The 17,635-nt window shown below is 37.7% G+C and overlaps 1 protein-coding gene across 1 annotated transcript; it reads left to right on the top strand.

Moving 5' to 3' along the window:
* The first annotated feature begins 1,546 nt into the window (after positions 1 to 1,546).
* On the top strand, positions 1,547 to 17,056 carry qtrt2 (queuine tRNA-ribosyltransferase accessory subunit 2). The gene is made up of 4 exons (XM_073831097.1): positions 1,547 to 1,743; positions 5,295 to 5,464; positions 14,099 to 14,195; positions 15,092 to 17,056. Exons 1-4 carry the CDS (start codon positions 1,592 to 1,594, stop codon positions 15,327 to 15,329), a joined length of 657 nt encoding a protein of 218 aa, XP_073687198.1. The 5' UTR covers positions 1,547 to 1,591; the 3' UTR covers positions 15,330 to 17,056.
* Positions 17,057 to 17,635: the final 579 nt, after the last annotated feature.

Below are 17,635 nucleotides of genomic sequence, written 5' to 3'. Positions count from 1 at the left end.
CTGACAAACTCCAAGAAGTGATTATGAAAGAATGGGTTGCTATCAGTCAGGATTTGGCCCAGAAGTTGATTGAGAGCATGCCCAGTCGAATTGCAGAGGTCCTGAAAAAGAAGGGCCAACACTGCAAATACTGACTCTTTGCATAAATGTCATGTAATTGTCGATAAAAGCCTTTGAAACGTATGAAGTGCTTGTAATTATATTTCAGTACATCACAGAAACAACTGAAACAAAGATCTAAAAGCAGTTGAACAGCAAACTTTGTGAAAACTAATATTTGTGTCATTCTCAAAACTTTTGGCCACGACTGTATATTCAGTGCCTTCCACTAAAATTGGCACCCTTGGTAAATATGAGCAAAAGTGGCTGTAAAAATAAATCTCCATTTATTTTTTATTTTTTTATTTTATTAAAAAAATCACAAAATCTAACCTTTCATTGAAGTCAAACAACTGAATTTAGGGGGGAAACTCACATTATGAAATGAACGTTTTTATTTGAATTAAATGTTTTTTTTTTTTTTGTTCAAATACGTTAGTGAGAATTATTGGCACCCCTTGAAATTCTTATGAGTAAAAATATCTCTGAAGTATATTCCCATTCATATTTACATTTTGTTTTTGCACATCAGGAAGACTATAAGCATGAAATGTCCAGCCATGACTTTCTGTTCCAGTGGACTATAAATATGAGGAACATAAAGGCCAAAGGCCAAATTCCCTTAATAATCCAACACAAGGAGTAAAACCAAAGAATATAGTTCTGATATGCAGAACCAGATTTTTGAGCTTCACAAAAAAAGTGGCAGTAAAAAAAACAGCTAAAGCATTAAAAATCTAATTACCACCATCAGGGCAAAAATTAAGAAGTTGCAATCAACTAAAGATGTTACAAATCAGCCTGAAAGAGGACATGTGTTTATATCGTCCTAAGAAGAAGAGTTTGAGTGGCCAAAGATTCTTCAATTATAACAGCTAAAGAAGAGTTTTGTGCTCAGAAAGCCTAAAAAATATCAAACAGCCCCTGCATCACCATATGTTGTTTGAAATGGTTTCAATAAAAATCCTCATCGCTCATCCAAAAACAAACTCCACCATATTGAGTTGTCTGACAAGACTGAAACTTCAAACAAGACTGGCTTCTATGGTCAGATGAAACTTAAGAGCTTTTTGGCAGAAAACCCACCAGATGGGCTTGGTGCAGACAGGGATAAAAAGTACCCCATGTCCAGAGTTAAATATACTGCTGGATCTTTAATGTTGTGGGCCCATTTTTTTCTGCCAGAGGTTCTAGACCTTGTTCAGGTAAATGGCATCATGGATTCTTTTAAATACCAACAGATAAAAAATCTAATCAGGCATTATAGGAGAAAACTCAGAGCTAATATCTTGGGAAAAGGATGTTGCAATTATTGGGTGACAAAAAATGTCAACGTGAGCTAGAGAAAAACATTTATTTCATAATGTAAGTTTCCCCCTAATTTGCAATGTTTTATGTCAATGAAAGGTTAGAATTTTAAATGTAAATATAGTCTCTTTCACAGGAATTAAAACAGGCCGAGATATTTGGGGTTGTGGAGGGTGGAGACATAATGGAAGAGAGGCTCCGTTCGGCACGAGAGACTGCCAAGCGTCCTGTGGGCGGATTTGTCCTGGATGGATTTCATTCTGCTGCCATGGACCAGGATGTGAGGGCTCAGCTGATTAAAGCGACATCTGCAGAGCTTCCCCAGGAAAAACCCAGGTAAAAAAAAGCTGCCTATTTAAATTTCTGCCTCACAGGCTCTGACATTTCTTCAGTTGGAGATTGAGTGGCTAGATCTTCCCATTCTTATTACTCTCTGATTATGCACCTCAATTCTCAGCAGCCATAGCAACACGCCATTCCATCAGGAGCCCATAGCAACCACCTCGTTCCTTCCGGGGAGCTGGAAGTTCTGGGGTTAGAAAGGTTTCAGGAACAAACTTCATCTTGAGTTCCTAGTGGTGTAATGATTGATTTCTCTTTTGGAGATTGACTGGGAGGTTAGAGAACCACAAAGAGACAGCAAGACGATGACAGGAAGTAAAGCAGTGTGGGTTTGGAAGCGTTCTTGTGGCTCAGCAGGGTCTTAAAAGAGCTGCTTCCCACTGGGCTTTATAGTCTTGTTAGAAAACGACATTTCCCTTGGGTGTATCTCAGGTCACAAATAACTGGAGCTGGCGAAGGTTGTGAGGCAGACAGGCTGGAGGACAGGATACATAATTCAGGTTTAGAGGTTTAGAGCAGGACAAGTTTCTGCGCTGCAATATTTATGCTATTATCGGGCAATGATGTGTGTTAGTGCTGGGCCATATGCTCAATTGTCATATCGTCCTATCGTCAGCCTGTGAGATCACCGATACAGGATACTATCGTGCTAATTTATTTAATAATATGTAAATGTGTCAATATGTAATAAAGTACTTTTTCGTTTTGTAAGGGTAGTGCGTGTGACTTGTGACACAGTTGTGCGTGTACAGAGCGCTGACGGTAGTTCTGTCAGAGAGGTTCAAGTTTACTTTCGGTTTCATTCTCTGCTATCTTCAGGGAGCGGTAAATGTGCATGCCTAAATGTAAATGAATGTATCTTTCTTTACCCGTCATATTGCAATAATGCTACCGCTATATGTCTGATCTTTGTCATCAGTTCATGTTGTAGTTCAGTTCATATGGAATGTGGAGAAGCGATGTGCGTGTAATTCACGTGCGTATGTTTAGCGCCGTTTTATCGCATCGTAGTTCTAGTTAACGCATAGATGTTACTGAGGTGAATGTTTATGTTTCCTATATACAGATGGATTCTGATATATATTTATTTCAGCCTAAACCACATTTTACTACCTCTGTTATCCTAATGACTGTCTACACTTAATCTATGTACACTAGGGTTGTGCCGATAGACGATAGTATCGTGTATCGACAATAGTCAGAGATATCGGCAGTTGCTGATGCCTTTGACGATAGTTTGGCGATGCAGCGCGGAGAGTCGGTTCTAGGATGCTTCAGAAACTTGCCGCGGTAAACACAAGCATAGAGTAGATAGCGCCACAGATGTGTGCAGTGAAAATGGGTAAGAGATTATTCATCATACAGTGTACATAGATTAAGTGTAGACAGTCATTAGGATAACAGAGGTAGTGAAATGTGGTTTAGGCTTAAATAAATACGATATGTCAGAATCCGTCTGTAAATAGGAAACATAAACTTTCACCTCAGTAACATCTGTATGCGTTAACTAGAATTACGATGCGATAAAACGGCGCTAAACATATGCACGTGAATTACACACACAAAGCTTCTCCACATTCCATATGAACTGAACTACAACATGAACTGATGACAAAGATCAGACATATAGCGGTAGCATTATTGCAATATGACGGGTAAAGAAAGATACATTCATTTACATTTAGGCATGCACATTTATCGCTCCCTGAAGATAGCAGAGAATGAAACCGAAAGTAAACTTTAACCTCTTCGACAGAACTACCGTCAGCGCTCTGTACATGCACAACTCTGTCACAAGTCACACGCACTACCCTTACAAAACGAAAAAGTACTTTATTACATATTGACACATTTACATATTATTAAATAAATTAGCATGATAGTATCGTGTATCGGTGATCTCACAGGCTGACGATAGGACGATATGACAATTGAGCATATCGCCCAACACTAATGTACACTAGTATGATGAATAAATCTCTTACCCATTTTCACTGCACACATCTGCAGCGCTATCTACTCTATGCTTGTGTTTATACTGCGGCAAGTTTCTGAAGCATCATAGAATCGACTCTCTGCATCGCCAAAGTTAGGTGCCTTTTTGACGGATAATGATAATAATCGTCTTACTATCGTCAACGGCATCAGCAACAGGCGATATCTCTGACTATCGTCGATACACGATACTATCGTCTATCGGCAAAACCCTAATGTGTGTTTTGTTCAAAAGTTTTGAAATACTTTTTTAGCAAGGATACATTGAAATCATCAAAAGTGAAAATAAAAATGTTTTTAATCTTAATAAATGCTTTTACTTTGAAGTTTCTGTTCATAAAGTCGAGAATCTGCAAAATGTTAATAATTTGACCAAAATAAGAGGGATCTTACAAAACGCAGGTTTGTTTTTTATTTAGTACTAGCCTGAATAAGATATTTCTCATAAGACATACGGTCCACAAGAAAAAATAACAGTTGAATTCATAAAAATGACCCCGTTCAAAAGTTTGCATACACTTGATTCTTAATACTGTGTTGTTACCTGAATGTTGTTGTTCATGAGTCTCTTGTTCTTCTTTGGTTTTTCAAAATTTGCGTATTTGAACCCTTTCCAACAATGACTATGATTTTGATATCCATCTTTTGACACTGAGGACAACTGAGGGACTCAAATGCAACTATTACAGAAGGTTCACATGCTCACTGATGCTTTAGAAGGAAACACAATGCATTAAAAGCAAAAAAGGGTGTAAACTTTTGAATAGAATAAAAATGTGTACGTTTTTCTTATTTTGCCTAAATATCATATATTTTTTTTTCATTTAGTTCTGCCCTTCAGAAGATACAGAAGATACTCGCATGTATCTTCTAATATTCAAATTCAAGAAGTTTTCACCCCCCGACTCTTAATGCATTGTTTTTCCTTCTGGAGCATCAGTGAGTGTTTGAACCTTCTGTAATAGTTGCATATGACTCCCTTAGTTGTCCGCAGTGTCAAAGGATGGAAAAGTTATTTTAAAAGACATTATTTATTTTTTCAGTCAGAAAGTGCTAGTGGTCCTTATTTTACTTGCAAAAAATTATATAACCTCAAAAACAATTTTAGTTTTACTGTATGACTTGATGTGTTTGAGATAGCTTTTGGATTTCCATTGAAATGCAGTGTGTAGACCTGCACAAAAAAGTGCAGATTCACTGGTTTTGTATTAATACTTAATGATTTACCCTGGGCTGAACTTGGCTTTGATTTATCTCTGAAGGTTCACTTTAATCTGTCTTACTGAGGCACACTGAGAAAAGTATTCCCAAACCAATAGGAAAAAAATGCATTGTGAGATCCAAAGCCTTAAATTGCCTGTTGCAGCTAATGTGTGTACTGTATTCAGTGTTTAAATACATTTTCCTATCTTAGTTTAACATGCAGAGACCTTTAACCTTTATAGTCAAACTTTAATGAATAATAAACACCCATTAAGGCAAAAAAAAATATTATAATTTAAGCCTGAACATGCAGTGCATTGACATTGAGCTTTTACCATCCATGTCAGGTTGGTGCTGGGGGTTGGCCGTCCTGATGAGGTCATCAGCTCTGTCGAAGCAGGAGTTGACCTGTTTGAGAGCTTCTTCCCCTTCCAGGTGACAGAACGAGGCTGTGCGCTGTCCTTCAACTATTCTATTGATCCCGATCCTGAGACGGCAGTTACGTCAACCCCTACAGGTGTGCAGAAGCCCATAGTTATACTGTTGAAAAGATATTACAGGTTTTCTACACTTATTTAAACCTATAAGAAAGTGCTGGGTGATATACTGGTTCAAACCGGTTTAAATTACTTAAAAAACAAAACAAAAAATGGCATACTAGTACAAGGGGCTAAGCAATGTGGACAGCATAATTAATTGAGAGGAAATCCCTGATACTGCATACACTTCTCACTAATGGCTAGAGAACTATTATTGGGGGGTTTATATGAATGTATCTCTGAGGGAAACTGACTGTCTTCAGAAAAGTTTAGATGGTATTTTCTTTTCTTCTTACCTCCATATAATGCGTATTAATGTATTTATAAGTGCAGCGCTGCTTTGTTTACAGTGGTAACCACTGTAACATTATGGGCTGTAACATTGTATGGGTCATTCCGAGTCAACTCAACCAGAGGAATTTTACATACATGTATATTGATTAAAGCCAAAATATTAAATGTTGTAAACCTAGACTTAAAGCAACACTAAAGAGTTTTTTTTACCTTAAAATAATGTTTCCGAACTCATGTCAGTGGTTCATCAACTCATAACAGGGTGAAACGGCACTTTCGTATTCGCTTTGCGACCCTCTATCGGCCATAACAGCACTATGGTTTGGGTCGTCGCGTAGCGGTTTTGTAGTTCAAATGAGACTACAAATGCGACTTGCTTTACGGAAAAAAAAAATAGCAAACAATGTCATTATGTTGTTTTATTTTGTTTTCATACTTTCATAAAGTCATGCAACATACTCTACCTTGTCACTGGACAAAGTTATTTCCAAAGCCGGTCCTGCAACGAAGACTGCTAAAGTCAACAGATTTTACTAACAGACCTATCAATCTCTGTGTAAAAATAACATTATGATGCTGCCATCTTTTTGAAGTCATTTTTCCCCCCTGTAACTTGACTCTGAATCTTAGTTGAAAAATGTCATTTTGGACCCCCCCCCCCCCCTACAAAATAGTCAATTACACAGTAAATATTCATCCACAACATTTAATATTTTAGCTTTCATCACTATACATGCCTCTCTTCCTTCCTATATATATAATTATTTATTTTTTTAATTATCTCTAAAGGTTTAATAAAGTTTTGTCTGGCTGTTATTTCAAATGTCAGGATTTTATATGGTTGAAAAATAAAATTTTGAGAAAATGAATTCTCAGAATTGACAAATCAAAATTCAATGTAACAACAATTGACAGCATTTTTCTTTTTCAACCTTGCCATAGTTACTCTATTCTGTCCTTGTAAGTATCAATAATCTGATATAATAGAAAGTATTTTAACATTGAATCTTTTATTTTGAAGCAAGGCTGTTTCAGATTCATCTTGTGATGTAAAGGAGCTATTCAGGACAATATGAATTAGTAAAGTCATATTTAAACTGTCAGCTACCAGTTAACTGGCAGCAGAAACAATGAGCAGCATGTGGGGCTTTTTTGCTCAGCATGGCTTAGTGGAAGTAGGGCTGTGTTTCTACTAGTTGTTTCAGATAATTAAGTGTGCTTAATAAGTCTTCGAGAGATGTGTGTTTGTTCAGGCCCCAGTCAAATTAAATAATTGGCTCGTTTGGAACAGAACCAGAGCCCTGGGAATCCATTTCACATCTTTCAGCAGGAACATGTATGAAGTCAAACCTCATTATGGTTTTTCACAATTTAGTGTTGGTTTTTACTTCGAAAAGCGTGTTCTGTGAGAATAGCGATCCCTGTGTTTTTTTGGGAAGTATCTGGACCACATGAAGAGACATAAAAAATTCACCATCAGGCATTAATAATTGATTTGGGCTGTTTAGTGTGCAGCAGTCTGTTCTAAGAAGAAGCTAATCGATGTGTTAGGATGGTAATAGAGTTCAGGACAGGCACTTGCAGAATCAGGAAAGAAAGAAATATCGCCTTAGCCAATTAGAGAGCTCTGCAGGGAGACTGGCTGTAGCCTCACCCTGGGCTGCTGCCTTCTGTCACTGCAGGCTCTACTCCACACCGCTTTGCTCTTTTTACACTCTCTCTAATTCTCCACTTTGTGGTCTCTTTTTACGTTTTTTTTTCCTTCCCCCCTTTACTGATTTCTCTATTCATCATGCTTTAACACCGTGTTCTATTGGATTCAAATCTGGAGATTGATCTAAGACCATCCATTTCTTGAATTTGAAGTGTGTTTTGGGTCATTGTCCTGTTGCAGTTTGAAGCACCTTCTCAGTGAGTCTGGCGGGATTTTAAACATTGGTAGCCAAGATGCTTTTGTACACTGCATTTATTCTGCTACCATTGTCTTTCGTTAAATCATCAATAAATATGAGTGAACTGGCTCCAGAGGCAGCCATCCAATGCCCATGCCATGCTATGAATCATTTTTAGTTCCTTTTTCCTCCACACTTTTGCTTTCCCATCATTTTGATAAAGATTAATCTTTGTCTCATCTCTTCATGAAACTCCGTTCCAAAACTCCATTGGCTCACCTTTGTGCTTTTTTGCAATCTCTAATCTGGCCCTTCTATTTTTGGTGCTGAGCAGAGGTTTGTATCATGCTGTGTAGCCTCTATAACTTTACTGTCAGTCTCCTGCGAACTGTAGATTGTGAGACCATCACCCCAGCTTTCTGGAGGTTGTTGATGACTTCTATTTTCATAGCTGTCATTTGTGTCATTTGTCTGTCATCAGCTGATGTGGTTTTTCTTAGCCCATCTGGTCGTTGTGATTGCTGAAGTCACCAGTGGTTTCTTTCTTTTGCAGGACATTCCAAATGGTTGACTTGACTATATGTTTGTGATTCAGATTGCTTGCTTTTCTCTTAAAAATTCTAAGGAAGCTAATAATTGTGGCTAATGTGTATTGGAGAAAACCATTTATAGTGCCTCGCAAACAAACTTTTTTCATGTTTTGTTGTGTTGCAGCCTTAAGTTCAACTGCTTTAAAACAAACAATCAAAAAAAAAAAGATTTGTGACAACTTTGCAAATTATTATTGTTAAAAATAAAACACTGAAATAAGTACATTGCATAAGTATTCATACCTTTAACTCAGTACTTGTTGAAGCACTTTTACAGCCTCAAATCTTTTGGGGTATGATGTGACAAGTTTTGCACTTATTATGAATGAATGATTAATTTACAGCGGGGAAAATAAGTATTTGACACATCAGAATTTTTATCAGTAATGGTATTTATAAGTGGGCTGTTGACAAAATTTCCACCAGATGTAGCCATCAAGCCAAATATTGAATTCATACAAAGAAATCAGAACATTTCAGTATACAAGTTGAGTCATAATAAATAAGGTGAAATAACACAGGGAATAAGTATTGAACACACTTTGTTTAATACTTTGTAGGAAAGCCTTTGTTGGTGATAACAGCGTCTAGATGCCTCTTGTATGGAGAGACCAGTTGTCTGCATTGCTCAGGAGTGATTCTGGCCCATTCTTCCACACAAACGGTCTTTAAATCTTGAAGGTTCCTTGGGCCTCTTTTATGAACTTTGATCTTCATTTCTCTCCATAGATTTTCTATGGGATTTAGGTTAGGTGATTGACTGGGCCATTCAAGCAACTTGATTTTCTTTCTTTGAAACCACTTCATTGTTTCCTTGGCCTTGTGTTTGGGATCATTGTCTTGCTGAAATGTCCGTCATTTTCAGCTTTCTGGTAGATGGCAGCAGATTTTTATCCAGAATGTCCCGGTACATTTCTCCATTCATTCTGCCTTCAATAATATGAAGTATGCCAGTACCCCTTGCTGAAAAGCAGCCCCAAACCATGATGCTTCCACCCCCAAACTTAACTGTTGGTATGGTGTTCTTGGCGTGGTGGGCAGTTCAGCATTCTGGAAATGCACCTATAACCATTCCCATGAAAATGATTTTCAACGATAAGACTACAAAGATCTTGAGAGAGTTTTTTACTTTTACCCATCATGAAGTCTTTCCTGTGTGCTTTCTGGGTAATGAGAAGCCTTTATAGGCCATCAATTAGTACTGATAGGGGGCAGGGTTTCTCTCTCAATACTGACAGATTTCAGGTGATCTCCTGGCTTTCTATGTCATTTTGCACCTTGTTATCTTCATGTGTTCAATACTTATTCCATGTGTCATTTCACTTTATATATTATGACTCAACTTGTATACTTAAATGTTCTGATTTCTTTGTATAAATTCAATATTTGGCTTGATGGCTACATCTGGTGGAAATTTTGTGTCAATAGCCCACTTAGAAATATCCTTACTGATAAAAATGCTGATGTCAAATACTTATTTTCCCCGCTGTATATAGCGCTTTCATTGTCTATTGCCGTACACCCCAAAGTGCTTTAAAGTCATATGGGGGATCTCTCCTCAACCACCACCAGTGTGCAGCATCCACTTGGATGATGCGTCGGCAGCCACAGTACAATGGCGCCAGTCCGCTCACTAGAGCCCTGCACGGGCCTTAAATCTAAGCCCTAGCCCGGCCCTGGCCCGAAACGCACAGGCTGTAGCCCGGCCCGTGTCCGACAGCTTATCAAAAATTTTGGCCCGAGTCCGACCCGAAGCCCGTCTTTTTTTCCGCCAAACAGCTTATACTGTTACAGCCATTAAAATAGACCAGATTCGTATTTAATAGAAAGTTTGTTTTTTCGTTTTGGTTTTTTTATCAGAACAATTTAGAGAAACGTTTGGAGTTTTTTGTTTGTTTGTTTGTTTGTTTTTTAAATGTAAGTTTTAGTTTTTTAAGTGACATCGAAATCCAAGCGGTATGTGGTCCACAGTGAGTTTACTCAATTTAACCTATATATCAAATCAACACTTGACTAGTCTACAATGCAATCCACAGATATAAAACAAACATCAATATATCACAATGTTAGATTTAAAGTTTATTATCACCATCTCAGAACAAAGGCATTTCGAACAGGGCAGGCAGCTCTGCTGCGCAAAACCGGAACATACAAAGTCGCAGTGGTAAAGTAAACGAATAATGAACAAATATATAAAGAATAAATAATAATATAGAAAACTTCAAAAACACAACTTTACCACGTGGCTGAAAATCTCTGTGCTGCGCAGAGTATGTAAGAGGAGTGGAGCGGCAACAATTTCCCCCCGCGCTCCTTGCATTTAATAATCGCTCTGCTCCAGCTCCACTCCTCGCTCACTGATATCAGAAACACCGCTCCGCGTCAAAAAAAAAATTAAGTATGTTTGAAATGTAACAGTCCTGTTCATAAAATATAATAAAATAAAATAACAGGAGAGTTTCAAACACTAGTGTGCAATATTTGTTCCGACCACAGCTAATAATTGTCAGCATTAAAAGAGTATTGCTGCTATATCCAGTGCAAAGTTTGTAATGAAAATAATACGTTTTCGTCAGTTATTTTACCTACAGATCACACTATTTCTGATTTGAGTGATCCATCTCTATCAAGCTAAACATGTTTAACATATGATTTCCTGCTTAATGTGCAGTTATATTATGGACCATTGGCATGAATTGTACTCATGATGGAACGGTGGTGGTCTCTTGAAGAGAGTGAAAACCATGACGCTCCGACTTTTAAAAAAATCCGCTCCTTCCTCCATTCAAAATCACACCGCTCCACTCCGCGCTCCGCTCATACTCTGCTATGCGCGAGTTAGGCATCACTGGCGCTTCTGACGCATTAAATCTCATTAAACTTTTTTTTTTTTTTTCTAAAGCAGGCCCGAAGCCCGATATGCGTGCAAGTTATGACGTGAAAATTTGCCCGAAGCCCGGCCCTAGGGGCAAAAAAAAGTCGGGCTCAAATGCAGGGCTCTACCGCTCACCACACACCAGCTACAGGTGGAGAGGAGAGAGTGATAAAGCCAATTCAATGAAGGGGGATTTAAGGCCATGATTGACTAGGGCCAGTGGAGGGAATTTGGCCAGGACACCGCGGTTACACCCCTACTCTTTACAAGAAGTGCCATGGGATTTTTTGTGACCACAGAGAGTCAGGACCTCGGTTTAATGTCTCATGCGTAGGACGCAAAGAGCTTGAGAGGTTCAGATTATCTGCCATTCTTTGTCTCAAATCTTCACCTCTCAAGCTCTTTCAGCTTGGATGGGAATAGATGAACATTTTCAGCTTTCTCCAGAAATATTTGATTGTGTTCAGGCCCAGGCTATGGCTGGGCCATTTAAGGACATTCACAGAGTTGTCTATAAGCCACTTTTGCTGTGTGCTTAGGGTTGTTGTTCTGTTGGGAGGTGAACTTTCTGCCAGTCTAAGGTTCTGAATGCTCTGGACTGAGTTTTTATTAAGGCTCTCTCTATATTTTGGTGCACTGAGCTTTTCTTCTACTCTGACGAGTACTTCAGTTCCTGCTGCTGAAGCTCCACAGCATGAGACTGCTAGCACCACACTTGACTGTTGGGATGTTATTATGCAGGTGATGAGCAGTACCTGGTTTCCTCCAAACATGATGCTGGGAACTGAGGTTAATCAGACCAGAGAATCTTGTTTCTCACAATCGGATAGTTCTTTAGGTGCTTTGTTGCAAATTCCAAGTGTGTTTTCATGTGTCTTCACTGAGGAGAGGATTGAGTTTGGCCACATCACTATAAAGCCCAGATTGGAGGAGTGTTGCAGTGATGTTTGTCCTTCTGTAACTTTATCCTGTCTGCATATATGATCATGGAGCTCATTTAGAGTGACCAGCAGCTTCTTGGTCACCAGTCTAACCAAACCCTTCTCCATCAGTTGCTCAAACTGTTTCAGACTTTTCCATTATGAATAATGGAGGCTACATGCTTTTGTGAACCTTCAATGCAGCAGAATTTGTTCTGAACTCTTCCCCAGATGTGTGGCTTGACACAGCTCTGTCTTTGAGCTCTACAGGCAGTTATTTTGACCTCAGGGCTTAGCTTCTGCTCTGCTATGCATTTTCAGTTGTTTGACCTTTTTATTGAGTGGTTTGTGCCTTTCCAAATTTTATTCATGCTGATTGAATTTACCACTTGTTAACACCACTCGAAGTGCAATATGAATGCTCCTGAGCTAAGTTTCAAGTGTCCTAGATAAGGGTTTAAATACTTATGCAATGGAATCATTCAATTGTTTATTTCTAAGAAATCTGCAAAGTTGTCACAAACCTGTTTTATGCTTTGTCGGTATGGTGTATGAAATGTAGATAGATGTGGGAAAAAAGTCATTTAAAGCAGTTCAACACAAGACTACAACATAAAATGTGAAAGAAATGAAGGGGTGTGAATACTTTCGCAAGGCACTGTATTTCATAATGCGATTCCCGATCACCCCCCCCCCTGAAGATATATTTTCAAAGCTTTTTTTTCCCTCTTACAGTGCCTTGCGAAAGTTTTTTTTACGTTTTATGTTGCAGCCGTATGTTAAGCTGCTTTAAATATTTTTTTCCCCATCTATGCTCCATACATCATAATGTCAAAGTAAAAAACTGGTTTGTAACAACTTAGCAAATTTATTAGAAATAAAAAACTGAAATGATTCATTGCATAAGTATCCATACCCTTGTCTGGGACACTTGCAATTTAACTAAGGAGCATTTATATTAGGGATGCACCGATACGAATCGGCCGATAATGCTTGCGCGTTTTGTCAGTAAAGCCGGTTCTGTAATCAGCGGTAAATGCCATCAGGTGCGTGATTTCACGTTGAGCCGTATATACTACACACAGCCGTTGTTTACCGACGAGCTGCGCAAATCAATGTTCATTATCAGTGTGAATGTGAAATCACGCACCTGATGGCATTTACCGCTGAGTACAGAACCGGCTTTACTGACAAAACGCGCAAGTGATCGGCCGATACGGGTCGGTGCATCCCTAATTTATATCGCTTGTAGCTGTTACTGCACTTCAAGTCAAGTTAACCTGGAGTAGGATTTGGAAAGGCACACACCTCAATAAAAGCTCTAACAGCTGAAACTGCAGTCCTGAGGTCAAAATAACTGCCTGTAGAGCAGTCAGAGACTGCATGAATGCACAAATCTGGGGAAGAGTTCAATAAAAAAAAAAGTCTGCTGCATTAAAGGTTCACAGAAATATGTAGCCTCGATTGTCCGTAATGGATGAAGTTCTGAACAACTACAGTAGGTATTTTCATAGAGCTGACCCAAAGCACGACTCTGTGAATGTCCTTGAGTGGCCCAGCCACAGCCTGGGCTTGAACCCAGACCCCATTCAACCTGACAGAGCTTAAGAGGCGAAGAAGTGAGGAGAAGAATGGCAGATAATTGCCAAATGGTGATGTGCATGAAGGCACTAAAGGTGCTTCAGCTAAGTACCACGTTAAGTGTACGAATACTTATGCAGTGTACTTATTTCAGATTATTCATTTGAATAAATTTGCAAAGATGTCACAAATGTGTTTTTGCTTTGTCATTATTGTGTATTGTGTAGACTGATGTGGAATTATTATTATTATTATTATTATTATTTTTTTATTATTTTTTTTATTTAAAGCAGTTTAACATATGGCTGCAACATAACAAAATGTGGGGTGGGGGGGGGGGGAATGAAGGGGTATGAATACTTTCGCAAGGCACTGTATTTACTAAAATGGCAAATAATTCTGACCACAACTGTATGCAAAGCAGTCATGCTGAATGTTTAATCTTGTATGTTTGACACAGTGTTGGAACTGAATGGCGAGATGCCTGCTGTCAAGAAGCCGAACTCAAATGGAGATGAAAATATGATGCCTTTCGAAATGAACCTCAAAGATAAAAGGTGGGTATGTATGGAGGGAGACAAGGACGCACTTTCACCCCTCAAACAGCTGTGTGTATTCATTTGCTTGTATCAGATGAGACTACTAATGCTTTCATGCACATCCAATGCTTTCTCGCACAACCTGCATGATCTCAATCACCTCAGCTTGGATACGAGGATAAATAAATGCAATATGTCAGTAATTCACATTCGCTTCTGAGTGCATTTTCATAATATTGCCTCTATCACTAGAGTCAGATCAGATTAGCGGTCAAAGGAGCGATGAAGGATATTAAACAAAAGGATTTTCCAGCCCCCACAAACCACACCGCCTTGTAAAAATGTCCTGTATACATCAGCAGGAGTAATGATATATGAACTGCATTTTTACTGAATAAAAACATTAACATAGATAAATATTAAGGTTTATTAACAAGCATTGATATGTTTGTACATGTATATGATTTTATTCACTTATTTTGTGGAAAACGTTTCTTGTTTAACTGGATTTTTGGCAGTTTTTAGTTTGACACACAAAAGTCCTTGAAGGGATAGTTAAACTAAAGATGAAAATTCGGCCATTCATTTCTCATCCTCATGTTGTTTCAAACCCATAAGACACGTTCAGGATGTTCATAAAACTAAGTTTGAACCACTGATGTAACATGGACAATTTTAACAATGTTATTACTACCTTTCTCGGCCTTGAACGTGGTAGTTGGATTTGATCAAAAAATCTTAATTTGTGTTCTGAAGATGAACAAAGGCCTTACATGTTTGGAATGACATGAGGGTGAGTAATTAATAACAGAATTTTCATTTTTGGGTGAACTATCCTTCTAAATTTAATTTCCTTAAACATCCAGATACCCTGGTGTGCCAATTAGCCTCATAACACTGTGTTTGACTTTCAGGTATCAAGAAGATTTCCGCCCACTTGTGGAAGGCTGCGGCTGCTACTGCTGTAAAAAGCATATGAGAGCGTATGTTCATCATTTACTGATGACCAACGAGCTGCTCGGCGGTGTTTTACTCATGCTACACAACATGGCGCATTACCTTGGCTTCTTCAAAGCGCTGCGGGAGGCGATAGCCGGCGACCGTCTGCTGGACTTTAAAAATAGAGTGCTCCATTGCAGAGAAGGTGATTGAAATGATTGAATGACTTCAGGCAAAAAGAATGAACAAAAGAACACCTACATCAGAGCATACTTACGGCTTTGATTTTAGAGTGTGTTTCATGAATATAAAGCTGGATTCTGATGTGTTCTTGCCATGCAAAATATCAGGCGAAGTGTTAATGTGAATGACATGGCAAACCTTTTAAGATTTCCATGGCTTGTCTCAGAGTTTGCTTGTGGATTTTAAATTTGCCGTCTGCTGCATCAAATGAACAGTTAATAGGGAAATAACCTTTTTAAAGAGCAGTGCTTGCTCAGATTCTTTCTCTAAAGCCCTGAAAAATTACCGCCTGCTGTTGCTCAGCACATATTTTTCTGACTAGTTATACATTTCTTATAGGAAAGTGCTGCATTTATTTCTTTCCTACAATAATGGTATTGCATAATATTTATTATTGCACACAGTGGTTATATTGTTTAAATTAAATTAATGTAACATTTTAGACATTTCTTTTTTTAAACCACAATGCAAATCTAGCCTTTTGGGTTTCTTTGTATGTTATACCGATCTTCACATTCCTATTCATATTTGTTTTTTTTTTACATTTTACAATAAATGCACAAGAGTAACTATAAACCTTTTAGCTGTGACTATATTTACAATGTAGTACCTATAGTGCCTTTCACACTTACAAAAGTTTATATTGTAGCACAGATAAAAAGCTGTAGTGTCCACTCAATTTCCAGGGCTGTAACTATCCATTTTAATTGTGTTATGACATAAAAGACATTTATATATAGTCCACATGTGAAAATAATAGTTTAGGAGCTTGATTCTTAATACTGTGTTGTTACCTGAATGATAAATATGATTTTTAGGCAAAATAATTACAAATTACACATCTCCATTCTGTTCAAAAGTTTTAACTCCCTGGCTCTTACTGCATTGTTTCTCCTTCTGGAGCATCAGTGAGTGTTTGAACCTTCTGTAATAGTTGCATATGAGTCCCTCAGTTGTTCTCAGTGTGAAAAGGTGGATCTTAAAATCATACAGTCATTGTTGGAAAAGGTTTTAAAAAATGTTTAAAAAAAAAAAAAAAAACTGTGGGACCTAACAGATTTTTCTGAAGAAGAAGTGGGCAGTTTAACTGTTCGGGACAAACAAGGGACTTATGAACAACTATCACCAAACAACAACAAAAACACAGTTGTGGATCACTCAGGTAACAACGCAGTATTAAGAATCAAGTGTATGTAAACTTTTGAATGGGGTCATTTTTCATAAATTCAACTATTATTTTCTCTTGTGGATTATATGTAAACATCTTTTATGTAAAATATCTTATTCAGGTTAGTACTAAATACAAATAACATGCATTTTGTATGATCCTTCTTGTTTTGGTAAAATAATTTACATTCTGCAGGTTCTGCATGGTGTATATAAACTTTTGATTTCAACTGTATTTGGTAGTTCTTTATATGCAATCTACAAAAAGAAAGCTATGCAAGCTGTTCATAAAGAGAATAAGTGACATAAGTGGAGGAATACGAAGTTTAAAGGTGGCCATGTATCAGCTAGTAATGAAATGTAGGTGTAAAAGAATACAGAACAGGATATTCTTTTAAATACTTAAGTAAGCAAGAGTGTGTTGGAGTGGGAGTAAAAGTGAGAAAGCCTGGGGGTGCAAGCTGCAGAAATTGGAAATCCAAAGGGAATCAATGGTAATGGCCTGAAATTGTATTCCAAATGTCTTCTGTTTCTCCAAATGTAAGAGAAAAAGCTGCATTTATTGGATCAAAAGTACAGAAAAATAGTAATAATAAAATAATCATCAATACTTCAGTCTTCAGTGTCAAATGATCCTTCAGAAATCAGTTTAACATGCTGCTTTGGTGCTCAGGAAACTTACACAAGTAAGATAAAAAAAAAAGAGTAATACTTTTATTCAGCGGGGATGCTTTCAACTGATCAAAAGTGAGTGTAAAGACGTATAATGTTATAAAATATTTATATTTCAAATAAATTATGTTCTTTTGAACTTTATATTAATCAAAGCAGGGTGCTTTTAAATTAATTATACAGTTTCCAAGAAAACTTTAAGCAGCAATAGGTTTTCAACACTGATAATCATAAGAACCATTATTAATAATTGATCACCAACAATAAGTGTTAACAGTTTAACACTAAATCAGCATATTAGAATGATTTCCGAATGGTCATGTGACACTGAAGATTGGAGTACTGATGCTGGAATTTAGCCTTGCCATTTCAGGTATAAATTATATTTTAAAATGTATTGAAATAGAAAAAAAAAATCTTGTAATAATATTTCATAA

The sequence above is a fragment of the Garra rufa genome, chromosome 24, assembly GCF_049309525.1.
Source record: "Garra rufa chromosome 24, GarRuf1.0, whole genome shotgun sequence".
Classification (NCBI taxonomy): Eukaryota; Metazoa; Chordata; class Actinopteri; order Cypriniformes; family Cyprinidae; genus Garra; species Garra rufa.
The sequence above is the reverse complement of the archived record's forward strand: the minus strand, read 5'-3'. Positions and strand labels throughout refer to the sequence as shown.